Here is a 25,860-nt window from a genome sequence, read left to right as displayed (position 1 = left end):
TCCAGTTTTCATATAGAGGTGGAGCCGAGGACATCCACCTTTGTAAAATTAGTGACCCACTAAAAAAGAACTGTTGTTGATGTATTCTTAATGAGTAGTTAGAGGGCTGGATCCCGAATTGTGCCCCCGAAAATCAGGTTGAATTTGTACCTGAAGTTTTTTGCCTAAAAAGGCCATAATTTTGCCTTAGAAATCAAGTAGTTTGGGCCACATAAACGCATGCACCCAGTGCCCTCTAGAATGGCCACATTTTAAGCACTTAGCAGACGAGGATGGATACATCTGGTGAAGTTGATTAATCCAATCCACCCCCTTCATCCCAATTTGCTCCACTCCAATCCACCACAATCCACTCACTTCAATTTAATGCACCCCACGCCAACTTAAACCACCCCACCTCACTCTAATTCAATGTACCCCACTCCAATCCAATCCAATATAATCCACCCCACTCCAATCCAAAACAATGTGCCCCTACCCAATCTTCCCCACTCCAATCCAAAACAATCTGCCCCACTCCAATCCAAAACTATCTGCCCCACTCCAATCTAATCCACCTCACCCAAATCCACCCACTCCATCCCAATTTACACCACTCCAATCCACCACATTTCACTCCACTCTAACCCACCCTTCCCTCTCCAATCCACCCAACTCCAATCCAATCCACCTCACTCCAATCCAAACCACCCCACTCCAATCCAATCCAATCCAATCCACCCCACTCCAATTCAAAACAATCTGCCCCACACCAATCCAAAGCAGTCTGCCCTGCTCCAATCCAAAAGAATCTGCTCCAATCCAAAACAGTCTGCCCCACTCCAATCTGTTAGTTGCACTGCCCCATCCGGGGTTGTGTCCCTCTATGCGCACAGCGCTGTGGGGTAACGAAGTTACCAGTCTTCACAAGCGTAAATTGAATCAAAAGTTCATTTATTCATGATGAAAAATATGTTTGCCATATTGTAAACTTCATATGTTGAATCACAACGATATCAATGGATATCCTCTATGCATTTCGGGTGAAAACCCTTCGTCAGGAGGAATCCTATAACAGAAATAGGAGATCATGTTGCTAGCCCCCTTGAAGATTAAATGATTAAACAAACCATGCAAATGAGTGTGTGACATATCCCTTCCAAGAGATCAAAATTGAAATGTGGAAACACACAATTATATGGAGTCACTCAAAAGAGTATCCTAAAAGGTAACAGTGCTAAGATAGATAATAAGGCGAGGTGAAGCATAGTGATGGTGAACTTGAAAAATAGTGCGCGAGTGAAATTTGATGGTAAAAAACACCGCGTGTGAAATTATATAATGCTACAATGGGTTCAACATATAAAAGAAGTGCTCAGGCGTTGTGCAGGTAATACGGAATGAACCGGGATCAAAATACTAGTACACGAGTGAAGTGATGATAGTAAAAAATACGCGTGTGAAGTTGTGCATATACGCACAACTTCACACGCGTATTTTTTACTATCATCACTTCACTCGTGTACTAGTATTTTGATCCCGGTTCATTCCGTATTACCTGCACAACGCCTGAGCACTTCTTTTATATGTTGAACCCATTGTAGCATTATATAATTTCACACGCGGTGTTTTTTACCATCAAATTTCACTCGCGCACTATTTTTCAAGTTCACCATCACTATGCTTCACCTCGCCTTATTATCTATCTTAGCACTGTTACCTTTTAGGATACTCTTTTGAGTGACTCCATATAATTGTGTGTTTCCACATTTCAATTTTGATCTCTTGGAAGGGATATGTCACACACTCATTTGCATGGTTTGTTTAATCATTTAATCTTCAAGGGGGCTAGCAACATGATCTCCTATTTCTGTTATAGGATTCCTCCTGACGAAGGGTTTTTACCCGAAATGCATAGAGGATATCCATTGATATCGTTGTGATTCAACATATGAAGTTTACAATATGGCAAACATATTTTTCATCATGAATAAATGAACTTTTGATTCAATTTACGCTTGTGAAGACTGGTAACTTCGTTACCCCACAGCGCTGTGCGCATAGAGGGACACCACCCCGGATGGGGCAGTGCAACTAACATTATCTACCGACCTAGGTTCAGGGGTCGCTCCTCTAGCAGCACGCAATTACCTGTAAAAGATTCAACGAGACTTTGATAAACAATTGGTGTGCGTGATATCTATCTTTTGATTTTCTACACCACTCCAATCTGTCCCACTCCAATCCAAAACAATGTGCTCCACTCCAATCAGCCCCACTCCAATCCAAAACAATCTGCCTCACTCCAATCCTAAGCAATTTGCCCCACTCCAATCTGCCCCACACCAGTCCAAAACATTCTGTCCCACTTCAATCCAAAACAATTTGCCACACTCCAATCCAAAACTATTTGCCACACTCCAATCCAAAATAATTTGTCCCACTCGAATCCACCCTCTCCAGTACAACCCACCCCCTCCACTCCACTCTAATTCATCTCATTTCAAACCACCCTACTCTAATCCAATCCAAACCACTCCACCCCAAACCAATCTAAACCACCCCAATCCAATCCACCTCACTACATTTCAATCTACCCCAGCTCATTTCAAACCACCCCACTCCAATCAACCCATCCAGTCCACCCACTCCAATCCAATCCAAACCACTATCTCAATCCACTCCACCCTATTCAACCCCACTCCACGCCAATCCACTCTGACACTCTATATCACTGAACTCTACTCCCTTCTACTCCCCTCTACGACACTCTACTCTCCCGACTCCACTGTATGATACTCAACTCCAACAAATCCAGTTTCCGACACTCTACTCCCCCCACTCCACTCCACTCTAGGACACTCCACGTCACTAACATTTAGCCATCCTGAAAAGCAGCCGCACTGGTGTACATGGCAAAAACACATTGCCAAAGCCAATAGCTCTTGTATAGGCGAGAACTATTGGCTTTGCCAGTGCTTGTTTAACATCTTTCTGAGTGAAGAAAACAGTCACCCAGCACTGCTGCTGACCAAGGGGCCGCATGTAAAGGCCCGGAGAGCCGCAAGAAGCCCCCAGGCCGTACTTTCGGTATCACTGAACTAGACTATGACAGCACACGCCCATCTACCACCGAGGAGCAGCGATTTCAATGGGCAGGTCCTGTCCGGTACGGAGTACCGCACTTCTTGGCACATGCGCAATAGAATTAATGGGAGAGTACCAGCATGTCTCAGGAGTAAACGGGTCCCCTATAAATGGTGAGTACCTGCACTTCTGTATTTGCATTTAAATGACTGCAACGAGGCGCTTCTTTGACTGGCTAAACGGTGGCAGGCGGGCTCGCAAATGAACAGAACACAGTGATTGTCCCTCTGGAGTTGCTGCTGTCTCTCTGTGTTTGGTACTAATCATGAGGTCCAATGTGCTAATTGCAGATGCTGGGGATGTCTGGTGAGGCAGCTTGGACTGGCCGCGGGCTGAAGATGGAGGCTGCAGCACTTTTCTCTCTCACTGTTACTGCGAGAAAGTGATCGGTGTCTTGTGGGCATCTGCTTATACCTAACATAGGTGTATCTGCACCCGCCTCTAAGGCCTATACACATCTGTGCAGATGCCCTTGATGGCTTGTTTCACGGACTCGTCTATCTCATCTGTGCGTTATGTGACTACTCACTCTACATGTGGCATATACCCTCTTATCGAACACCTCAAAAGATTAATTATCGTGACCCTCGTCATCCTCTTCTATACCACCAATCATATTGTTGCAGCCTGCTTCATACGCCTATGTCCTAATCCCGTATGAGAGCCATCATCTATCGAGTGGTCGCATGCAGCAGACACCCGGAAGACAAATAAATGAATAAATACATTAATCACACGTGTCCATGTGAGATCCTCCAACGGCGCGTTCGCAGGCCTGTACGGTCATTGGTAACTTCTGCCCTAACACACTGGGAGATGAGGTGGCGAGTGCAGATTGACCCGCATAGACAAACATGCAGGCCCCTAATGAGGAAACTGGCCCGCCCAGGACTCTGCTTACAGAGCCCATGAATGAGCTGGGCGGATTAAGACCTTTTTTTTAAAAAAAATTCGTTAGAGTTTTATATAGCGCGAACTAGACCCAAGACTGCGGCTATCAGAGAGCTTTACATGAGCACCGGTTTCGTTACAGAAGGACAAATTCATTTATTTTTGTTAGGCACGGGGAGATTAAGCGATTTGCCCAGAATCTCTGGATGGTGAGCGTTGTTGCGGAGACTCGAACCCCAGTTTCCCGGTCGACCGCTTTAGCCGTAAGGCTACATCCTCTCCCCAACCTTCAGAGGCCCTAAGCACTTAAAAGATTTTGGTGCTACCATATTTATCAAATTCAAAATATAATCAATAATAAACCGTAAAATAAAATGTTCTATTTCGAAATGAAACAAAATTTATAATAAGGAGGAAAATAATGTTTCTTTTTGTATGCTTCCACGTTATTTGTAGGTTCAGGTGCACCATTAGCAGTTTTGCACCATTTGGTCGAGGGTAAATCCGGCAATGGAAAATGTATGTGGTGCCCCCTTCCCTTTGATGTCCTAAGCACCTGCTTATTTGCTTAATGGTTAATCCAGCCCTGCCCATGAGCTCGTTCCTGTTCTTCCATACCCAGTGGTGCAAATATTCCCAGTACCATTTGGGAGACTGTGAGCTATTTTGCTATCAAAATATAATTTAGCTTTAAAACTTTGTGGGGAGCTGGCACCCGGGCTCATTTTCAGTGTTATGTGATAATTAGGAACCCAGAATAAAGAAACTATAATGAGGAAAATACATAGAGAATGAAATAACATTGTAATTGTAGTTTATAAAAAAGGAAATAACGTTGTAAACGTTTTTCTTTTTATTTTCAAAAAGAGGTATTAGGGGGTGGTATCATTTTATGTCAGGTATTTTGCCTAAAAGTGCTTTTGTCGCTGGTATCCTGCTTAAAGTGCTGTAGGGAACAGAAACAGGAAGGAAGGGGGAGAGCGCGAAGGCAGAGGCAGAGGAAAAGATGGTTGGGGGAGACGGAACGAGGTGTTTTGTGATGTAGGATGCTTATATGGTGTGAATGCTGTTGTCCAAAGCACTTAACCTTGTTAGGGGGGGCAGGAGAGAAAGCAAAGAGTCAGAGAAGGAAGGATGTCAATGTCCTGACTGAAATGAAGTCATCCTGCCTACGAGGAAGAGGACAACCTCAGGGGCATATTATCAAGACAGGCGATAAAATTATCGCCGCTTTAGCGGCAGAAAACTGCCGCTAAAACGGCGATAATGGGCTCGATAATATGCTCTATGGAATTCCAATTGAAGCCCATGTTAGATGTTGAGGACATCTAACCTGAGCTGAAGTCACAGGCAACTGGGAGAGACCAACCCAAGTAGTCAAAGTCAACACGCAGGTGAGTTATAATCCAAAAAGTCAGACCCAAAAGGGAAGGAAGTCACAAACCAAGGATTCAAAGCCATGGGGAGATAAGGAATAACCCAAGCCGTCTGACCAACAGAGAGATAGGTAACAACCTAAGACAGTCAAGTAACAGCCTAAAGAGAATTAGTTCACAAAATAGGTAAGTGACACTCCATGGAGTCTGAGCCAACAGGAAAGTCACAGACAACTGGGAGGTATCAACCCAAGTATTCAAAATCAACACGCAGGTGAATTACAATCCAAAAAGTCAGACCAAAAAGGGAATTGAAGGTCAAGGGGAGATAAGTAATACCCAAGGCAGACTGACCAACATGGTGCTAGGTAACAACCTAAAACAGTCAAGTAAAAACCTAAAGAGAATGAGTTAACAGATAGTGTAAGTAACAATCCATGGAGTCCGAGCCAACAGGGAGGTAAGTTATTTAGAGTGATTCAAAGTCAACCGGGAGGTAACAACCCAAGGAGTCAAAGGGCACGATTACGACTTTGGCAGTCCTCCAGCGGTGCTGCCAGTGTGCCATCTGCTGGAGGACCGCCAAAGCTGTGGTGAGCCCGCCTGCCAGATTCAGAGTTGAATCCGGGTCAGGTGCGCGGTGTGCAGCCGTCTCACGATGGTGGGCTCTTAGGCTCATGGAAGAACATAACATGCAGCCTGTCACCATGACAGCGCCTGCAGCACGCTCCTGCGCGGTGTGGCATGCGTGGTGGTCGGACCGCCACCACGAGAATGGCAGTCCTGTGGGCCGCCATACTTGTAATTATGCCCAAAGTCAATAAGAAGGTAAGTAACAACCCAAGGAGTCAAAGTCAATAAGGAGGTAAGTAGCAATCCAATGATTCAAAGCCAATAGAGAGATAACAACCCAATGAGTCGGAGCCAACAGGAAGATACAATCCAAGACGTTTGAGTCAACAGGGTGGTAAGTAACAGGCAACTTGGAGGGAAGAACCAAAGTATTTAAAGTCAGCACACAGGTAAGTTAAAATCCAAAGAATCAGACAGCAATGAGAGGCAAGGAACAACCTAAGGATTCAAAGCCACAGGAAGATAAGTAATAACCCAGGTAGTCTGACCAAGAGAGAAATAAGTAACAACCTAAGACTCTCAAGCAACAACCTAAAGAGAATGAGTTAACAGATAGTGTAAGTAACACTTCATGGAGTCTTAGCCAACTGGGAGGTAAGTAACAACCTATGGAGTCACAGGCAACTTGGAGGTAACAACCTAAATATTTAAAGTCAGCACACAGGTAAGTTAGAACAGACCCAAAGGGAGATAAGTAACAACCCATGGATTCCAAGCCACAGGGAGATAAGTAATAACCTAAGCAGTCTGACCAACAGGGAGATAAGTAACAACCTAAAGAGTAGAAGTTAACACATAGGTAAGTAACACTTCATGGAGTCTGAGCCAAGAGGGAGGTAAGTTACAACCCAGAGATTCAAAGTCAGCCTGGAAGTAAGTTACAACCCAATGAGTCAAAGTCAACCATGAGGTAAGTAACAACTCAAGGAGTCAAAGTCAATAAGGAGGTAAGTAGCAATCCAATGATTAAATGTCAATAGAGAGATGACAACCCAATGAGTCAGAGCCAACAGGGAGATAAGTAACAGCCTAAGGGAGTTAAGTAACAGCATAAGGAGTCAGAGCAAACAGGGAGGTAAGTAACAGCCCAAGGAGTCTGAGACAACAGGAAGGGAAGTAACAACCCAAAGACTCTGAGCCAACAAGGAGGTAAGTCACTGGGTACAGAGAGATATCTGTAGGGAGCAGAATTAGGGCAGTGATCCCAAAACGAGTTCTGATATAAACAAGATGGAGAAGGCAGCACTAAATTGAAGTTCAGCTAGAGCTCTTTAAGCCCTCCCCAGTAAAGAGAGATCCTTGAATTCTCTTTGTTGCAAGCACCACTCTTACATATCTTCTTAAATGTATGTTTGTTGAATGCAGTGATTGTGTCTGATGACTTCTGTGTTGGTACCTGATTGTTTTTAATCCTTCATAGATAAGACTATGCGTCCGTTAAAAAAATAGCCATCGCACATGAGATGAAATGCCTGAGACTTATGAGCTCTGTAGACTTCAGCAGAGTAAGTCTAAGTTTGAGGTCACTGTTTGCAGAGGCTGATATGCCTCCGGGTCAATCCACTGCCGAGAGCCTACTGTGGGGAGAAAGGGAAGGACCAATATTAGTTTAGCAGTTTCAGCGCTGTGAGGGATTGAAGCTTGGAGTAAGAGTTGTCCTTAGATCCCTAAAGGCATATGTAGCAAGTCAAAAATTAGAAAATTTGACCTACTGAATAATCTCTATCCATTCACGATTAACAGGATGAAGACGGCAGGCAGCTTTCTGTTGGTAGAGGAAGACATTATGGCAGCAGGGCCTTGGATACTCGAAAAAGGACAACGGTACGAGGCTTCTCAGGGCTTCAGAATCAGGTGCAATGTTTCCTTGACTGCTCGACTTGCACCGAAAATGGCATTTGTTTGTGCCTTCTGTAGTAAATTAAAATCACCACTGGGTGGCGCCGTAAGTCAGCTGCTGCTCACCTATCGTTATGAAAGACCCACAAAATGTACATCTGTGAAATCTAAATTTGCGTGATGGTGGAAAAACAGAATGATACTATTTAATCAATGCAATCTCTAAATAGATGTCCCAGGAAAGAGGGAATCGCACCAGCTACAAATTTGCTCGATTCGGCAGATGATTTACCGCTGTCATGTTTTCCCAAAACATATCCGTCACTTATCAATTTCTGCATGAAGGACTTGTTTGAAACATCCATCTTGCTTTTTTTATCTGCAACACTTTTGGGCGCGGGGCCGCGCCTTCTATCAGCAGAAGCTTTGGTGCCCGCGTTGTGAAAAGCACCACTCAGAGGGAGCTTTGTCCATCCTTTCACACGCCGAGAAAAGAACCCCTTTGTCCGGGAAACAGCGCCGCTAAGTGACCTCCGAAACATGTTATTTAAATGTAACTTTAGAGAGGTTACATTTATTTTGCTGGACAACAAAATACTTTCGACTTTAGCGTTCCCAGCAACACGACTTTCACTGCATTCCACTGCCGCACTGTACTCAGCAACCGGGCCCCCGCTGCATTCCAGATGGCTGGCGCACGCAGGCCTGTGGCTTCCCACATTCAGAATGACAGCCCCCCTCTTCCAGGGCTGGGTTCTTCTTTACTGGCAGCCTCAGGGACTAGAGTCGAGAGGCCCCATCTCCCCTCCTCTGGCTGTTTGATATGATGTATTTCGCTAGTTGCCCTTAACACTGACTCTTCCTTTGACTTTAATATATAGTGATAGATGCTTTTGGTATTAGCAGATCCCTCAGCCATGAAATGCAGAAAAACTTGGGGATGACAAGACAGTCTCAAAAGGGGGGTAGGTGCATTATGGCAGTGTTACCACGTTTCACGGAAGCACCCACAGAGGCACAGCTACGGACGCGTATTCACTAGACTGCCATGAATAGCGGAAGTGACATCGCACATGCGTTGATACCCATGATGGCATCAGGGGGTTAACCGCATGTCCTGTCCTGAACCCTCAGTAGCCCTCTATTTGTAGCTGAGGAACTAGTGAAAGAAACAGTGTCTCCTAGTGCCGCTGTTCCTCGCGCTGATATTCATTCGGACCCTGGCAGCTAGACTAGCAATAGCCGTGAAAGTGCCACCGAAGGGTCAGTAAGAATAGAAAGGGGAAGCAAGTAGTAGCAAAAGCTGCCCCTGGCACTAATCAATCAAACTGCATTTGAAAAGTGCAGCACTGTCAACACTAGGGGTATCTGGGCGCTGTGTCTCCGTCAAAGAGCCAGGCCTTGAGTCTCTTTCTGAAGTCTGCCGCGTGGAGGCGGTACAGAGCTGGAGGGGAAGGTCGTTCCAGGCCTTGGCAGCGATGTTGGAGAAGAAGTGGCCATGGCTGCGGCTGCAATAGATGCAGGTGGTGTGTGCGAGGGAGAGTGAAGTGGAGTGAAGGTGTCTGGCAGGTTGGTGGAAGTTCAGTCGATGGTTGATGTAGGCAGGTCCAAGATCGTGGAGGGCTTTGTAGGCATGCGTGAGGCTCTTGAACTGGCATCTCTTCTGGATGGGGAGTCAGAGGAGGTCTCTCAGGTGCCGGGCGATGTGGGCTAGTTTGGGGAGGTCCAGGATGAGTCTGCCAGAACCATTCTGTATAGTCTGGACTCTTCTGAGGAGCTGGGTGGAGATGCTGGCATAGAGGGTGTTTCCCCAGCTCCCCTGGGCTACGCCTAAATGACGTCCATTGCCATACCCAAGATTAGTGAACCTTAGATATGGAGTGTATTTAGTACCCAGCTGAGAGTAGCTGGGCTCATTTCCTTGCTCACATTAGTTTCCCCCTTTGTGTGCCACAAAGTCAGGACAGAACATGCTTGAGAGGAAAAGCCAAAGAAATTCCAAAGCAGACACTGAAAGAACATAGCGAGTCTTTGCCTGCAAAGAGGCAATACCCCAATAAAACTCTAGTGGATACCCCATTAATTGACAATTAACCTGTTTTAACTTTTCAGCCTACAGTTGGTGTCCTAATCAATGCATTTGTCGGAGTGTTTATTTTTTAGGTTTACATTTTTCATGTTACAATTAACAATGAGCGATAATGATATTTGTGTTAAATTCTATATGTAAACAATGAAACAGTATATTTAGAGTTGAAACGGTTTAATATGAGGTTTAGAAGTATATTTATTACATGTTTTGGCTATGCCGCATTTCAGTGAAGTTGCCATATTTGTTAAAATAGACGCTGCTTCTGTCTCTATGTATTCACTCCTGCATTCACCCCTCCCATCAGGCCCCTTTGTGCATCTTCTCTTCCCACAGTCTCCTCAAAAGCAAAGAAAACTGATGTAATGTGGTTTCTTTATCAACAATAATACGAAGAACTACTAAATGAAGCCTCTACTTTACTAGTAAGGTTGTAGCATTCAAGGGTTCTTCTGCTGTGCTTCCGTGGCAGATTTTTTTCCGCTCGTTTATGAATAGCTTTTGTTACATTTTGCAAATTATGTTCAAAACTTGTCCAGAGGATTGTGTCACTAGTGGTCAACCTGCTTATTTAGGAAATGGAATGGTGCTAACATATAATGCCATTTATGCAGAGCACTCTGATTTGAAATATTACTTGGATCATTCCATGCCGAATCTGTGCTTCTAGCCAATTATGTATGAAATAATTGTGCATAAGAACCCTGTGGTTTTGGGGAGGAGACACATTTTCTTTGCAGACTGTCCCCTTCTATTGGGGATGCTATCCAGCTGTTCCTTGATTTTTGCTGCTCATTTGATACTTTTTTCCCTTCACAGGTCTAAACATTCCTAGCAAGATGCACACAGCAAGACGGAAGCAAAGGGTAGCAGAAGTGCAACAAAGCAATAAAGTAACAGTGCCAGGCACTGGGTAGCGAGCATGCAAGCTGTTTCATCGCGTGTTCCGTTTTTGGGGCCAGAACAAGTCCTATAGCTCTCAAGTGACCGGCGGCGGCGCCTCCGCGAAGGTGGAGGCGCGTCGCCCCACTGCCCTCATACCAGTTGAATGATGAAAAATAAAATGATAATAACGGAGCGCTAATATCATTTTACCTTTCCTACTGCAGTGAGTGGCTGAGTTGGGGCAGAGCTGGGCTCCGTGACGATAGAGCACTGCAGGGGGAGGAGTGGTGAGTGCTGTCTGTAAGTGTGCATGATGCTTTGCATGTTCTCCACCCAGGCTGCATTACAGCCTAGGGCCAACATGCCCAGGCCCCCAGCCACCGTCTGAGCGCCGAACCACGGCACTCAGACCAATCACAACGTTGGCTGTGGGGAGCCTGGGTGCCTCCTGCTGCCGGAACCGAGGAAGATGAAGAAGACTGGGCAGAGGGGGCACCGGGCGCGATTCCAGGTGGGTTTTTTTTGTAAATCTTTTTCATTCCATTCCCTCCCCTCGTCGCCCACCACTCTCATCCGGTAGCAGCCGCTACTGCAAGAGACCTTTACTTTGGTGAACCCAGACTGCATATTATCCTACAAACTGTCCGCTCAGTCTTCTATATTGCTATTCAGACTTAAAGCTGAGGCAGCAGTTTGAGGTTAGTGGGTCCTCATAGCGACCCTGACAGATGGGGAGCTAGCTATGAAATGAATGCTGGTGACATTTACCTCGTAGATCCAAAAACACAGGCGGGTGTGGGTGGAAGGGGTGGTGCAGCCTGTGCTGAGGATGGGGAAATGGAAAGGTGATGGTGAGCACCTTAAAATGGCTCACAGTTTTAACCCTGTGTGAAGTACAGAAATGTGTGTCAGTCCGCTTTACTTAACTCAGTGCCTGAGTGAGCCTTCCTGGTGTGTCCTGCAATTCCGCAGGTGTTTCCACGTAAATGACGTTATCTTAATCCATGCCTGGTGAATATATGAGGCAATTTGGCTAACTAACATGTGGAGTTATATCAGTTCAAAGGACTTTCTACTGCGCTACTGGGCTGAATGGACGCAAGTACGCTTTACATAAAGCAGCGCATGGGGTACATTTTACATAAAATTTAAATGGTTGTCACTTATGCCACTATCATGGTACTTCACAGGAAAGACACAGCAAAGCAAAACCACAGAAGGTGGAGGGGTCATGAGATCATGAAAATGCTTTGTTAAGCGGAATACATTTATCCATCTATTACGGGCTGGAGAGGTTCCTAACTCCAGTGCAAAAGATGCACCCGGGAGACAGACACCCAGGAACAGACACAGGAGGCAGAACAAGAAACCTAGGAATTGTGAGCTTGGAGGGAGAGATGGACTAAATTACCTGGACCAATGGATACGTTGCACAAGGTAGACCTGTTCGTGCTATGTTCCATGTTATGATACAAGATCTATACTGTGCTGACGACAAACTCAACAATCTCTTGCAGCGTGCCAGCTAGCTCTGCTTTGTTGGCCGTGGACTGGGGGCAATGTTCTCGATCAGGCCTGAAAGTGATTCAGGCAGTAATGTTGGCAGGCAGAACGTTTCACGGTTTGGCTACTTGAGTGGAGAAGCTTCGGTCAACCCTCCATATGCATCTGGTTTTCAAGATGGCCAGTGTATGGGAAGATGCTCCACAAAAGATGCTCTTGATGGTGTAAGTCCTTGTTCTGACTCAGTTGTAGGTTGGAGGTGTGCTTTGAAGGTCAGGCAATGGACACTGGATATGATTTTTTGAGTTTAAGATTGTTGGTGGTATGTAAGGGCCGAAGAATGGTTGGGTTCCCTTTTTGTTACGGGGAGCAATTAATCGCTCTGTTGTCTTTCAGACTTTTTGGAATCTGCCTGCCTGACAAATGGGAACAACGGCATATATGGCAATGGCGCTGCATAGTGAGGCATTTATTATAGAGCTGATGACTACCGCCAGTTGTTTTGTTTATTGAGATGTTTTGAGGTAAAAGAAGGCACACTTTAACTAGGGCTGACATAATATGTAGTTGCATGAGGTAACCACGTGTAGTGACTGTTTTGAAGTAAGGAGGAGAATGACTGAGAAGACGTGCAGTGAATAGGTAACAAGTGATCAGGTTCAGAGAAGGTGATACAGGCCTGGCATCAGTACATCCATCTTGGAGCTATTTGATATAAGAACACTTTTGCTTTTGGGATAGGCCGGTCAATTGCTTTTGGTTGCAGCTGATATTTTTGCAAACTTATCATGCCAGTGGCTGCAAGCAAATTTCAGATATCTGCTATAAATAAAGGAAATTTTTCATAATTGGAACACCGTTATGTGCTTTGCCCGAGCAAATCTTCACTGGGAGAGATATTCATGTAAGTCTAAATTTTAGATAGGATTGTCGAGTAGACACTGTATGATGCTGGGATTGGGAGGGAAGTGAACAGGTTTACACCACTCTTGGGTGCTTAAGAAAGGTCTCAACCATTATGTTGAGGACCAGTAACCCCAGGAACTGGAGTCTATGACTTTTGCCAACAGTGGCGGCAGCCAGTCAATCTGAGGCTTAGAAATCAGGGCCATCGCTTCCCAAAGATCACTATCTATGAATTATTTATTTTGGCATGCGCAGGCTTAATTAACTACATATCCCAATAATCCTGATGCTGTGATGCTGGAAGCCAAGAAGCTAGAAACAACACAAGCCAAGACTAGACGATGAGGGTGTGGGTGGAGCTAGGCCTCTGTATCATCGTCCAAGCAGGATGAGGGTGAGAGTCGGCCTATCATTCTCTGTACTGGCAACTGGAGCCAGATCCTTCTGCCTCTTCAGTGGCATACTGTATCAATCAGCATTTTAAATGCAGTGCGCATGTTTACTCTTGGTCTTTTGCACGGTCATGAGGGAAAAGCCACTGCTAACTCCAACTGGTGGACATTATATTCACAAATCTTAATTTGCTTTTAGCTCAAATAACTATGTAATTAGTCAGATCACAACAGTTTTAATCCCGATGAAATCCAAACCGTGAATAAATAAAATCCAACATTGAGATTGTGTATCAAATGTCATACTCAACTCTTATGCCTGATTTTCGCCTGGACGAAACCATAACTCTTGAAAGCTCCCTGAGCGGTGGTCATCTTGTTTTCGCAGTTTACTCACCAGGTTGACAAAGTCCTGATAGCAGATCTTCCCGTCGGAATTACTGTCGGCCAGCGCCAAGAGGACCTCGAGCTTGTGCGGGTCCAGCTCCGACCCGTGCTGTTGTAGAAGCGTCCAGAATTTCTCAGTGCTGATGTAGCCAGTGTTTTCTGGGTCGTACTGAAATAGAAATAAAGTATAGAAAAAAAGATACAGGTAAGCCACCAGAAACCTGCGTTTTCAAACACATCCTAACTGATTTCAGTATTGACTACTTCAATAGAGCGCATTAGAGGGTGGGAGATTGGGACGAGGAAGGATTAACCAGTCCTGTCCATATATGGGACACTGAAGGCTGAAGTGTCAACCTAGCCGAGGGCCCGGGCGCCCAGGTGGTGCACACAGGCCTGCGCAACAAAGAAAACATGATGCAAGGCGCTGCCGCATCACAAATGGTCGCATGTGGGAAGTGGAAGTGGGGAGCACAGGGAAGCCAAAAAAGGCATTGGGTGCAAAATTCAAATGAAGGGTACGCAGCCCAGGGGGTAAGGCTAGGCACGCCACTTTGACTAAACCATTTGGGGCCACCAATTGGAGGTAAACCTGAAGGTTGCAAACATAGAAGTGTCGGAAAACATTGGTAACCCAAGCATTCGTGCAACTCATCCAAGAACCCCAAAGCTTCCTTTTTAAAGAAAATCAAGAACATAATCACATGTTTAGACTTCAAAGAGCCACAGTTTTATTCACATTGGGGCAAATCAATCAATCTTTATGGCAGCGACCATCCAATTCTTAGCTGGCCCTGCCTTTTGGCATCCCAGAGGCCTTCAAAACACCACGCCCATCGACCATCTTTGTGACTGGGGACCCTGATCACTTGGTTACTGCTCATGCCACTGCGACATCTTAGCCTTACTTTCCTTTCTCTTAGGTTAGGGTTTGGTGGTTGGGGAGATGCCGCCTGCTGCTGCTGTGGCTGCAACTTCCAGGGGCCACTCAAATTACTCCCATCATAGTGGCCCTGAATGACTTATTCAAAGCAATGACCAATAGCTGTCCTCTGGACGTCAAACTCTTTGCCTGAATTTCATGCCAAAGGCTTTGGTGGCTTCGTAGTGCCCCCGGCTCTCCGTCGTGTGGCCCAGAGGAAGATTGGTTTCTACGAAGCGTATTCTCGGAGGGAGGGCTCCTCTCTAGGGGAGGGGACAGAGCCACTCACGTTGGGCATAGCCTGCTGTCATTTTTTTAAGGGCCTTTTCCTCACAGAATTTCAAAGACACCTATTTGTTGAAAATTCTCTCACTGGCAGGTGACAATCTGTCCCATCCTGGTCTCATCATGCACTAGCCTGGAGTGGATTCTGTAGAGTACAAATATCTAACCGCGCCAGCTGTGCTCTGGCTTTCATGAAACTCGAGAGAATAATCTGTAATATTATTCTGAGTTTTCACTTATAATCACGGAATCTAAGTTGTGGGGTCTCCAGGAGTGATACCCTGCATAGCCAAGGCCTCACCTTCATTCTGGTGCTAAATTTACTGAAAAGGCTGAACGTTCATGGGAATATTAGTGGTGCAACAATACCCCCAGCAGCCCCTGCGGTGCGGGGGGGGGGGGGGGGGAGGGGTAGCTCCATAGGGCCCCTCCGGGAATGAGAGCTCTTCACTGTGTCTGGCGCATGGGTAGCCCACTTTGTTCACTTTGCAGGGGGGGGGGGCTCAAGTTTCGTTACCCCACTGTGGAATATGTGTTTGACTTCAACAATAAATGTAATGCCATCTATACATATTTAGAGCACAGAACGTCCCTGAGGTGTCGAGATGCATACTGCACAAAGTTTGTAAAACAAGCTCAAAGTCAGATTCGTCCCCCACCAACCAAGCATTTTAGGTTTTACTATCTGCATGTGAGAGTGCGGAAGCATATAAAAGGAGGAACAATTTAAAAATAATTAATTCTGTAATGTTAACTGTTCTATTTAAATAGCGCTTCACCCCCTCCCCCAACGCGCTATGCACATAGCATTATGAAAGGATGAGCACTACCTCTGATTAGCCGGGGATCAGGTCTCCAGGGCAGAAACACCAAGTCAGCACTCTCTGTGTGCTGAGCGAGGCAGCGAGCGACCTAGACCCAGTGCCACAGCCCTTCTCTTCTGTCGAGCTCTCTGGGCCTCATCTTCCCAGCAACTTTAGTTGGCCCCCCCGTGTGACGCGGGGTCCCCCCATTCAGGCGATTGATGTATTTCTACCTCTAGACCCCTGAGAGCCGGCGGCTTTGTTCCAGGCCGCCCTGCGCTGTGAAGCTGGGACTTTTCTTGGCTCTGAGCGGTCCCTATTTCGTTCTCCCTGGGAAAGCGGGAAGCTTTCTGTCGGGAACAAAAACGCCGCGGAATGGCCCTCGGGTCTGGCCGCCCTTCAGAGGCCGCGGGGATTTGTATAATCGCAGGCGCACAAGCGCGGGGAGAATTAAGACAAGTGCGCAGTTGACCCGTAGCGCGCGCCAGCATTGCCGGTGGCGGCTGGCGGCTGGCGCGCGCTTCGGGTCAAGTGCACTCTTGCAGCCGAACACCTGCAGGCCTGGCGCGGGTTTGTGGGCCAGTCGCACAAGGTGTCAACATGAACAGGCTCACTTGAGCTAAAACACACAAACAAATGCGTGCAGTGTTGTGCGTGCCAGCCTCAATGCGGCAGATGGCTCTTTGGTGTCCTATGTGAAACAAGCTAGGAGTGTCTGTCTGTGTGCCAGTGGACAGGCAGCCTTCCACGTCGCTGAAGCAAAAATTCTAAACAATTGGCAGCCGTTGGCATCTTTCCCGGCAGCAATTGCGTCTCTGCAGGGATGGCATGCAATGTAATAATGTGGTTGGGGCGCTTCATTTGGACTCACTGGCTCGCGTCCTAGATCTGAGCGTGCTCTTGCGCCAAGAACATCGGTGACACAGGAGTCTCGCACCTCTGGAAAGTCAGCGTGCAAAAAAGCCAACTCGTACACAGTTCCTTCAACAGTCTGTATTCCGTTTTCCAGACAAACCGGACATAGAGGAACAGCAATAGGGTGCTACATTTAGTCATAAAGACTCAGAAATATTATAATATTTGCAACACTAAACAAAAAGCTAGAGCCCAGCGAATGCCCCGAAGGGCCTCTAGGCGCTGACTGATTATTGGCCGCAGGGATCAATTAGCGAGGACGTCCAGGCTGCAGATGGCATTGAGGAGTGGGTTCAAGAGCACGGGAAGAGGACAGGCCTTCATGAAGGGAGGGTTGGCCAGAAGGTGGCGCGATGCCAATCACAGCAGGTGGGCGGGATTGTAGGATTGAAGTCGTGACTTTTGGGCAGCGATGGATGACACGGCAATTAGGAGGAAGGGGCTTGAAAGGAACCGGTGCAGCAGTTATACGCTTGAACACGGGCATACGAGCAGGGCCAGTGCCTTCTAAAGTCTCTCTTGTCATTGAAAATCAGCTGCTGTATTCATTTCTGACCTTACATGAGATTACAGCCAGCACCGGCAAAGCCAAAAAACCTGGCCTTGGCAAAGTGGTGCAATGGTCCATTTTTTTTAACAACACCTTTATTGAAAACATATGCTACAGAAATAAAATAAAAAAATGTTGCGAACTAAATTTGTCAGTTATGTGCGTGCATTAAAAATGTGAATTTTAAAAAGCATTCACTGATGTGGCCATTTTACTAGTGAGTTTAAAAAAAAAACACAAGCCTTTCAGGTGACCACGTATTTTATCATTATTATCTGTGAAGCAGACAAGAATAACTAAAGAGCTTAACAATCACTTAGCAGCTACAATGTTACAATGTCTTTTACACACTTTACAACAGCAACCTTTAAACAAAGAGATTATAAATAAAGCATAAATGTGGCAATCGAAGTGCAGGGAAAGTAAATAGAGGGTATTTTAAGATAAAAAATAAATAAATATGTGGATTATGAACCAGCTTTGACACTGAAGAAACAGGAACCATTTTTAGGATTATGTGAACAATGTGCATAGGATTTGTGTGGTCACTCAAAGGGAAAGGAGCCAGTTGGTAAAGTGGGCTGACCCACTGCCACATGCTGTATGCTGTGGTTAATGGAAGCAAAAGTGAATGGCAATTTAACAGACCAATAGATGAAACCCGCTGCCCAAAAGCAGCAGTAATGTATACTCTGTATGAATTATTTGGAAAACCCATAGTCTGGTAAGGCAGCTGAAGGCCAGACTTAAAAATGGCTGCCTGGAAGGCTAAAACAGATCCACAGTAAAGTAAATAATGAAAACATGGGAGATGACACCAGATAAACTGACCATAAATAAAAAAAATAAGCATTGGTAAAGTCTCCTTATAAAGAGCAGAATGCCTTCACTCGCAGTGAAGTTAACAACTGGCTGTAGTGACCCACTGCCCCATGCTGGATGCTGTAGTAGGTGGAAGAAAAACGTGAATGACACAACAACAGACCAATGGATGAAGAGAGCTGGCTGACAGTGCCTTTCAAGTGAGTATAATATATATTTAATTGCAGTAAAATCAAAAGGTATTGGATAGTGCCAGACCTCATTATTATTAAAATAAAGAAACCAATGAAAGCTCTGTCTTGTGTAGATTCTGAATCAAATGAACAGCCAAGACATGCCTATTCTCTGGTGGAAGTGAGCACTCCACTGTGGGAACCATATTTGAACAGACGTACCTGCCAAACATGGCATAAAGGAACACAGACACAGCGAGCGGGCACTGCTCAGAGAGTGGAACTCAAGCCACTGCAGAGCTTCAGAAGCCACAGTCACTATCTTGAATGACGTTTTTAACTTTCTGTGAGTGCTGATAACGAAGATGGGAGTGATGCGCTTCAAGTGATCAACATGCCTTAGCTGGACACTGTAAGAAGATGGGCTTTTGATTGGTGTTATCGCTAGATAAGCCAATCTTGTAGAAAACATGGTGCTGATGCAAGAACTGCCTTGTGTATTGCTCTCATAACCAGGGAAGATGAAGTGACATGCCCAGAATCACAGGATGTTGAGTGTAGACAGAATGCAAACCTGGTTTCTCAAATCTAAAGTCGGCAACCCCGGCCTCTAGGCACACTAGCACATTCGTATTTGTAATTTCTTCACAATCACTTGCCTCCAAATGACTTCCTTGCCATCCAAAAGTCTCACTTCAAAATTAACCATTACCGTGCTCCAAAGCAACTAAAAAATGCCTAATTAAAAAAAGTCAATGAACCCAGTTATTTTCCTTTGTGTACCTCTAGCTAAAAGTAATAACGAGGATATTTACTATTAATAGGAAGAAAGTGATAAGATAAAGTAACACGCGCTGAAATCGTTTCATAAAAAGGAGAAAGGTGGATATTAAAATAACTATTTGGGCTGATTGTGTTAGCAAGAAGAACAAGCATTGGCATAGCCAATAGGTCTCGCCTTTGGGAGCTTATAAGTGTTTAGCCATGCAACAGTTGCATAACTAAATACTTATAAGGTCCCAAAAGAGAGACCTATTGGCTATGACAAGCGCAAAAGTGATCGCGATCGAACATCAAAGCGGCGAAGTGAAAGTAATCGTGGTAAAGCGCGGCGCGCGCGCCCGCGCACATGCACTGTAGCTCTAGGCTGACCTGGTAGCACTTTTTGGAACCCTCTCAATAAGTCTCGCCAGACCAGCGCATGCGCTGGGTCAGGCGAGACCTAAAAACAATGTGATTCGCTATTTAACTTTGCTTGTGTTGAGTTAACAGTAACAGTGAGCCGACACAAGCCAAAAGGGACTCGGGTATAAAAGCGTTAATGTTTATAAAATCACAGGGCTAGTTATGTTGCTGTGTTTGCATTTTCTTGAAGATACAAAAAATACCGACTTTGTGTTATTTACAAGGAAATAGTGTGAGTTGTGAAAGTATAACAAACTGCAATTCTGTTATTTTAGGAAAAAAGGTAAATACTAATCTATCTTTATTTGTTTTTCATTTAAAGTAACAAGGAGGATGGAATACGTTTTTAAGGCAAAACGGTAAAAATATATGAAAAATGTACAAAATGGAAATGATTATATGATATGAAAACTCGGGCTATGGAAGAGAAGGATTAGATTTTTGAGGTGAGCCATAACTGCGCTCCAAGTGTACCAAGACAGAAGGACCCACCCAAAAAACTGGTTTTCCCCAAGGGTGACCATGGGTTACCCTTGGTAGCTTGTTCTGTGCAGCAAGGAAATGCCCAGAAAAAGGTGGATGAGGGTTCTGTGTAACAAACCAACACATGAACAATACTGTAAACGGAATAAAGAACATAAATGCCTAAACAAGAGTTAGAATGAATCACAAATACACATCTAACATGAACAAATGGAGTTCGGAATATAGTAGAGAAATAAAAAGCCAGCAATAGGAAAACATGAAAAGTTTCTTCTGTGTAAGTCCATGAGAGACTTTGAAAATGAGAAAAGTCCTCTTGTGGAAGTCCTGCTGGCATCCAGGACCTAGTGAGGCTAACCAGCTAATGCACATGGTCATGTCAATGTTGGAGCGAGAAACGGTAAAAGTTCTTATGTTTGGACTTTGAAACTTTTTGAGGGCAAAAATCAGTTCTGCATGCATAAATCCCCTAATTGCACATGGCTTCGGGACCTCAGAAGTGTGAAGTGGGAGCCCCTGATGAGCCACAGAAATGTTGAGTGAAAAGGTGATCCCACTAGATGAAGGCTACTGATGCTCTATGCAACATCACTGGAAGCACGCGGCACCCCTTCTGAGTTGTTATTTTAATACATGGGTTTCCCGAACCTCAGTTCCATATCTGGTTAAAGGCCTCAGACTGTAGTTCTTTGTGTTGCAGAGCCTTAGCAAACTCATGTAGAAAGTGAAACCTCCTCCAATATGGGATTATTTTGTAGAAAAAGTTTTATTCTGAAGTAGTTTTGTTAGGTTGGTCTATTCAGGACTATTCACCCTGAATGCTGTCCACTTTCTAGAAGTTGTAAGGGGCATCACAAAATATAGCAACAGTCCACCAAGCATTCCCAGTGCTCCACCAGTCAACTTGTAATCCAACTTGTAATCATCCAGCTGGTTAGCAGCCCCCTTTGTTTCTAGGATTTTTACGTTTTTAGACACCTCAGGCTTCAGAAGGGAAAACATCCACAGGGCGCAGGCTGCCCATTGAAGACAAATATCTCAGTAGCCCCGGAGGTCTGCTCAAAAGTTTGCATTGTGCAATGCTGGGGCAAGTCCAGAGAAGCAGAGATTCAACTTAGAGGATGAGCTATTCTTCCAGTTTTTTGTCCACCCAGCAAAGTAAGGAGTCTTCTTTTCACCAAAGCATGGACATCTTCATAGCCTTCTCCTTTCTAGTCTCGTTGTGAAAGGCGGTGGGCTTTTCCTTGGCTATTAAAGAGTTCTGATAGTATCTTTGGTGCTCTAAAATGGCCCCACACAGACTTTCCTATCAATATGTCATAACTTAAAATCAGTTGTCATCCAGTAGCTGAAGCCTTTGGTCATGCTCCATGGGAGGGCTAAACAGAAGGAAAGGACCTGGAACCCGCAGTATTAACAAATCAGAAGCAAGCAAATAAGAATGACGATGAAGTAAACCGATGGTAAGCAATGGGTGGGCTCTAAGCCCATTGTAGGCTAACAAAATGTCTGGCAAATAATAGCACATGAGATGTCTCAGACAAGATCTAAAAAACAGGTGGGTAAGGAGAAAAAATGGGGGAACATAATAGGCAGATGGAATTATATAATGAACACAACAACAATTGAGATCAATCTCTTTAATAAAAAAATAGGTGAATGTTGATTTAGGGCCTCATGTAGGTAAATAAATTTTACCGGTTCTTAAATACCGAGCCGTACCGAATCGGTAAATTAGAATCGGTAAGTTATATGTAGGTAAAAATTCGGTAACAGTTACCGATTCGGTAACATTCGGTAAATACGAATCGGAATTCACCGAATCGGTAAATACCGAGGTGATAATTACCGAATCGGAAAATACCGAGGTGGTATCTACCGATTCGGAAAATACCGAGGTGGTATCCACCGAATCGGAAAATACCGAATCGGTATGTACGGATTCGGTAAATAACATCACATGACTTGACGAAACAGCTAATCCTGTGCAACGACAGCCCACCCAACCAGGAACTGCCCACACCCAGGCAGGTGTACACAATTAGCCGACGTGGCCACACCCAGGCAGGTGTACATAATTAGCCGACCCTGGAGAGGCTTGGAGTGCAGAGGAGAGGCAGGGAGCAGTTGCATGTGCGAGCGGGAAACGAACAGCATGTCCAGCCAGAGAACACAGAAAGACGGAGGGGAAAGGAGGAGGAAGCTCAAATTCAGCCCCAAGGAACTCCAGGTGCTGGTGGAGGAGGTGGTGAAGCAGCACCAGAAGCTGTTTGGGAGGCAATCCCTGCAAGTGCCTGAGGCCGAAAAGCGCAACATATGGCTGGCCATCCAGGCGCAGGTCAATGCTGTGGGAGTGACCCACAGGGACATTGAGGTCCTCAAAAAGCGCTGGTATGACCTGAGGATTGTGACCAAGAGGAAGATGGGCGACATCCAGAAGGAGGCCAGCCAGACCGGAGGTGGAACCAACAGGGCACCTGCCCTCACCGAACTGGAGGAGCTGGTGGCGGCCACAATCGAGCAAGAGAGCGTCGTGGGTCTTGGGGACGCCGACAGCTCTGCCAGAGCCGCAACACACCAAGGTAAGACGAAAGCACAGCAATGTAGCCCCCCCTACCCCTATCCCACATCCCCCATTGTGAAACGAGAATCACACTGCAGTCCACACGTGTCAGTGCAGACAGGCAATGCATTCCGGGAGATGTAGTCAGGGCAACACTAACCATGACGTAAATGTCACAGGGCAACAGGGCATGTCACGCACTCGAGGCACAAGGAGACAGAGGACAGATTGGAATGTGAAATGATTTATTGTGACGCTTGCAATGCAGCCCTTCGGGGACACTGAGCCAATGTTGTTTTTCTGTCCACAGATGTGACATCATGCAGTACAGGGCATGCTGCAGGGGAGACGGCACACCTGCCACAAAAATCACCTCTAGCCAGCACGAGTTCAGACCAGGGAGCAGGCCCACTGGCAGCCGCACCACCAACACAGCCAGCCTCGCCGCACACAGAGCCAGCATCACCTCACCGAGAGCCAGCATCACCACAACCACAGCCAGCATCGCCACTCATGTTCGAATCACCGGCCACATCTCCGCTTGCAGGTGTGAGAATGAGGAGGCGTCCAGCAGCCAGGCTACGAGCCTTCGACACCTCGTCAGACGACAGCATGGGCCCAGAAGACCGCACCGGGCACCAGGAAGGGAGCCATCCCACTGTGCCCCACACCTCACAGGCAGCACAGACGGGAGCAAGAGGGCGCCGCAGGTCGCGTGTCCAGAGTCCACCAGCACCCACTGACGGCCATGGTGTCTTCTTGGGGCTCGAGGGCCAAATGTTGAAGCAACAGCGCCTGCAATCAAAGGCAGTTATGTCAGTCCAGAGGCACATGCGGGTGATGAAGACAAGCTTAGTCAACATGGACACAAACATTGGCGGCATGGCTGCGGGCATTCGGGACATGTCCCAGTCAATCCAGCAGTTGTGCAGCAAATTAGATGCTGACATCGAAGCACGGCGCCGGGAACGCCAGAGAAGGGACACTACCAGCAGGGCACTCAACCGTCTGGCAACTGCGACTTCCCTACTTTGCCGGCGCTCTGTGACGATGCAGGAGGGCCTAACACAGTGCTGCAGCGACCTGTCTCGGGGGATGGTGCAGGTGACAAGTGCACTAGGGGTGCTATTGACTAGTCAGGCGTCGACAACTGCTGCAGGGGATGCTGCGGAGCGCATCGACACCAGCAGCAGCATCACACCCCCCGTCCCAGAAGCACGCAGGAGCAGCAGGCGGCTTGGGGTTGGCTCTAGTGAGGATGCACAGGCCGTGCAATCCACCACTGCAGCGCGTATGCGCAAACATTGATGTGGCCCTGCTTAGCCACTTCCCATTGGGTGACGTAACCCTGGACATACTCCTTGTATAGATGGTATATTGCCAGATTGGCCTGTTCATGTGTTCATGGCGTGGTGCCACATTAAACTACGTCATGACTTCTCACAACTCGCTGTGTCCCCTCACTTACTCAGAAATAGTTGCATGTGATCTCTGCCCGTCTCTCTCTCCCATCGATTGCAGTTGGCACTCTAGCTGCGCTGCCCTCTGGCTGGCCTGACTCATCCTCGTTGTCCTCAACATATGTTAGTTCCACATCTGTACCTTTTTTCGTGGCAAGGTTGTGCAGCATTGCACAAGTGGCAATAATCTTGCAGCAGGTGATGGGTTTGTACTGGCGTGCGCCTCCGCTCTTGTGGAGGCAGCGGAACCTGCTCTTCAGTAGTCCAAACGTGCGCTCCACCACATTGCGTGTTGTTTTGTGGGCCACGTTGTATCGTCTCTCACTCTGGGTTGCTGGGTGTAGGTAGGGAGTGAGGATGAATGAACGGCATGCATATGCACTGTCGCCTGGATGAGTAAGAGGGAACCATCAGTTACATGCCTCTATACACTCTGATTTGCAGGTTTCAAGGGGCGTCACTGTTACTTACCCAGCAGGTATCCCTCTCCGAATTCGCCGGCACTCAGTCGTGTGTAGATCCCACTATTCTGGAAGATGTATGAGTCGTGGGTGCTCCCAGGAAACTTTGCAACAATATCTGTGATGATGTTCCCTGCATCACAGATCACCTGCACATTGATGGAGTGGGTGGACTTCCTGTTCCTGTAGATGTGCTCTGTATCAGCTGGTGGACAGATTGGGATGTGTGTACCATCAATACAGCCGATGACATGGGGGAACTGTGCCATGTGATAAAAGTCTGTTTTTGTTTTCTGCAGTGCAGCCTGTGTGTTTGGGAAGCTTATGTAGTGGTGCATTCTCTGCATCATGGCATCCAGGAACTTCCTGAAGAAACGGGACAGGCAACTCTGGGATACACCACCCACCGCAGCTATCACCACCTGATAACTGCCGGATGCCAGTAGATGTAGGCTGCAGAGCACCTGCACATGTGGTGGTATGGCGTGCGCCCTTCTTGTTGGCTGGTCCAGGAGTGGGTGCAGGTCCCTTATCAGGTCCATGATGGTTTCGGGGTGTAGCCTGTACCTCTCATGTATCTCTGCATCAGTCAGCTGTAATAGTGTGATGCGCTGTCTGTAGATTTGTTCCTCCCGTCGCCACACCCTCAGTCCTGCTGCCTGTAGACGTAGGCGCCTTGCAATGACGTACATGGCGGCCATGTTGTCCACGCTGTTGCATTTTGGGATTGCTTATGTGCATTGTTGATGGTTACCACCTGCTTTCAATCCGTGTTAATTACCGACTCTTATTTACCGATTTTCCTGGATTTCTTAATTACCGCCTGCTCCTACATGTCATTTTAAATTTTTACCACTTCATATTTACCACTTCATATTTACCGATTCGTTAATTATGTATTCGGTAAACATGAATCGGTATTTTGGAATTCGGTAACTATGAATCGGTATTTACCGCCTCATATTTACCGAAAAGTGGTTTTTGGACTCCTACATCTCACTTGTCTGAATACCGGTCGGTAACGGCATATTTACCGAAAATCGGCCGTTACCGACCGGTATTTCGCTACCTACATGAGGCCCTTAGTCTTTTGAATTTATTTAAACATAATAATGAAGAGACACATGCTAATACGAAAATGTGTAATGACAGAATCAGGCTGCACACCGCAATTATGATGCATGTAATTATCAAGTTTTAAACTACAAAGT

At 46.3% G+C, this 25,860-nt stretch overlaps 1 protein-coding gene across 2 annotated transcripts in view; it reads right to left on the bottom strand.

Annotated features, from left to right (window-relative positions):
• RHBDL3 (rhomboid like 3) overlaps positions 1 to 25,860 on the bottom strand; it is a 531,476-nt gene that overhangs the window by 193,026 nt on the left and 312,590 nt on the right. For both annotated transcript variants that reach the window (XM_085617225.1, XM_085617226.1), the window contains one exon: positions 14,038 to 14,196. In XM_085617225.1, coding sequence (XP_085473351.1) covers positions 14,038 to 14,196 — 159 coding nt within the window. The remainder of the gene's footprint in view (positions 1 to 14,037; positions 14,197 to 25,860) is intronic.

Source organism: Triturus cristatus, chromosome 7, assembly GCF_964204655.1.
Source record: "Triturus cristatus chromosome 7, aTriCri1.1, whole genome shotgun sequence".
In the NCBI taxonomy this organism is placed as follows: Eukaryota; Metazoa; Chordata; class Amphibia; order Caudata; family Salamandridae; genus Triturus; species Triturus cristatus.
This window is presented reverse-complemented; position numbering and strand designations above follow the sequence as displayed.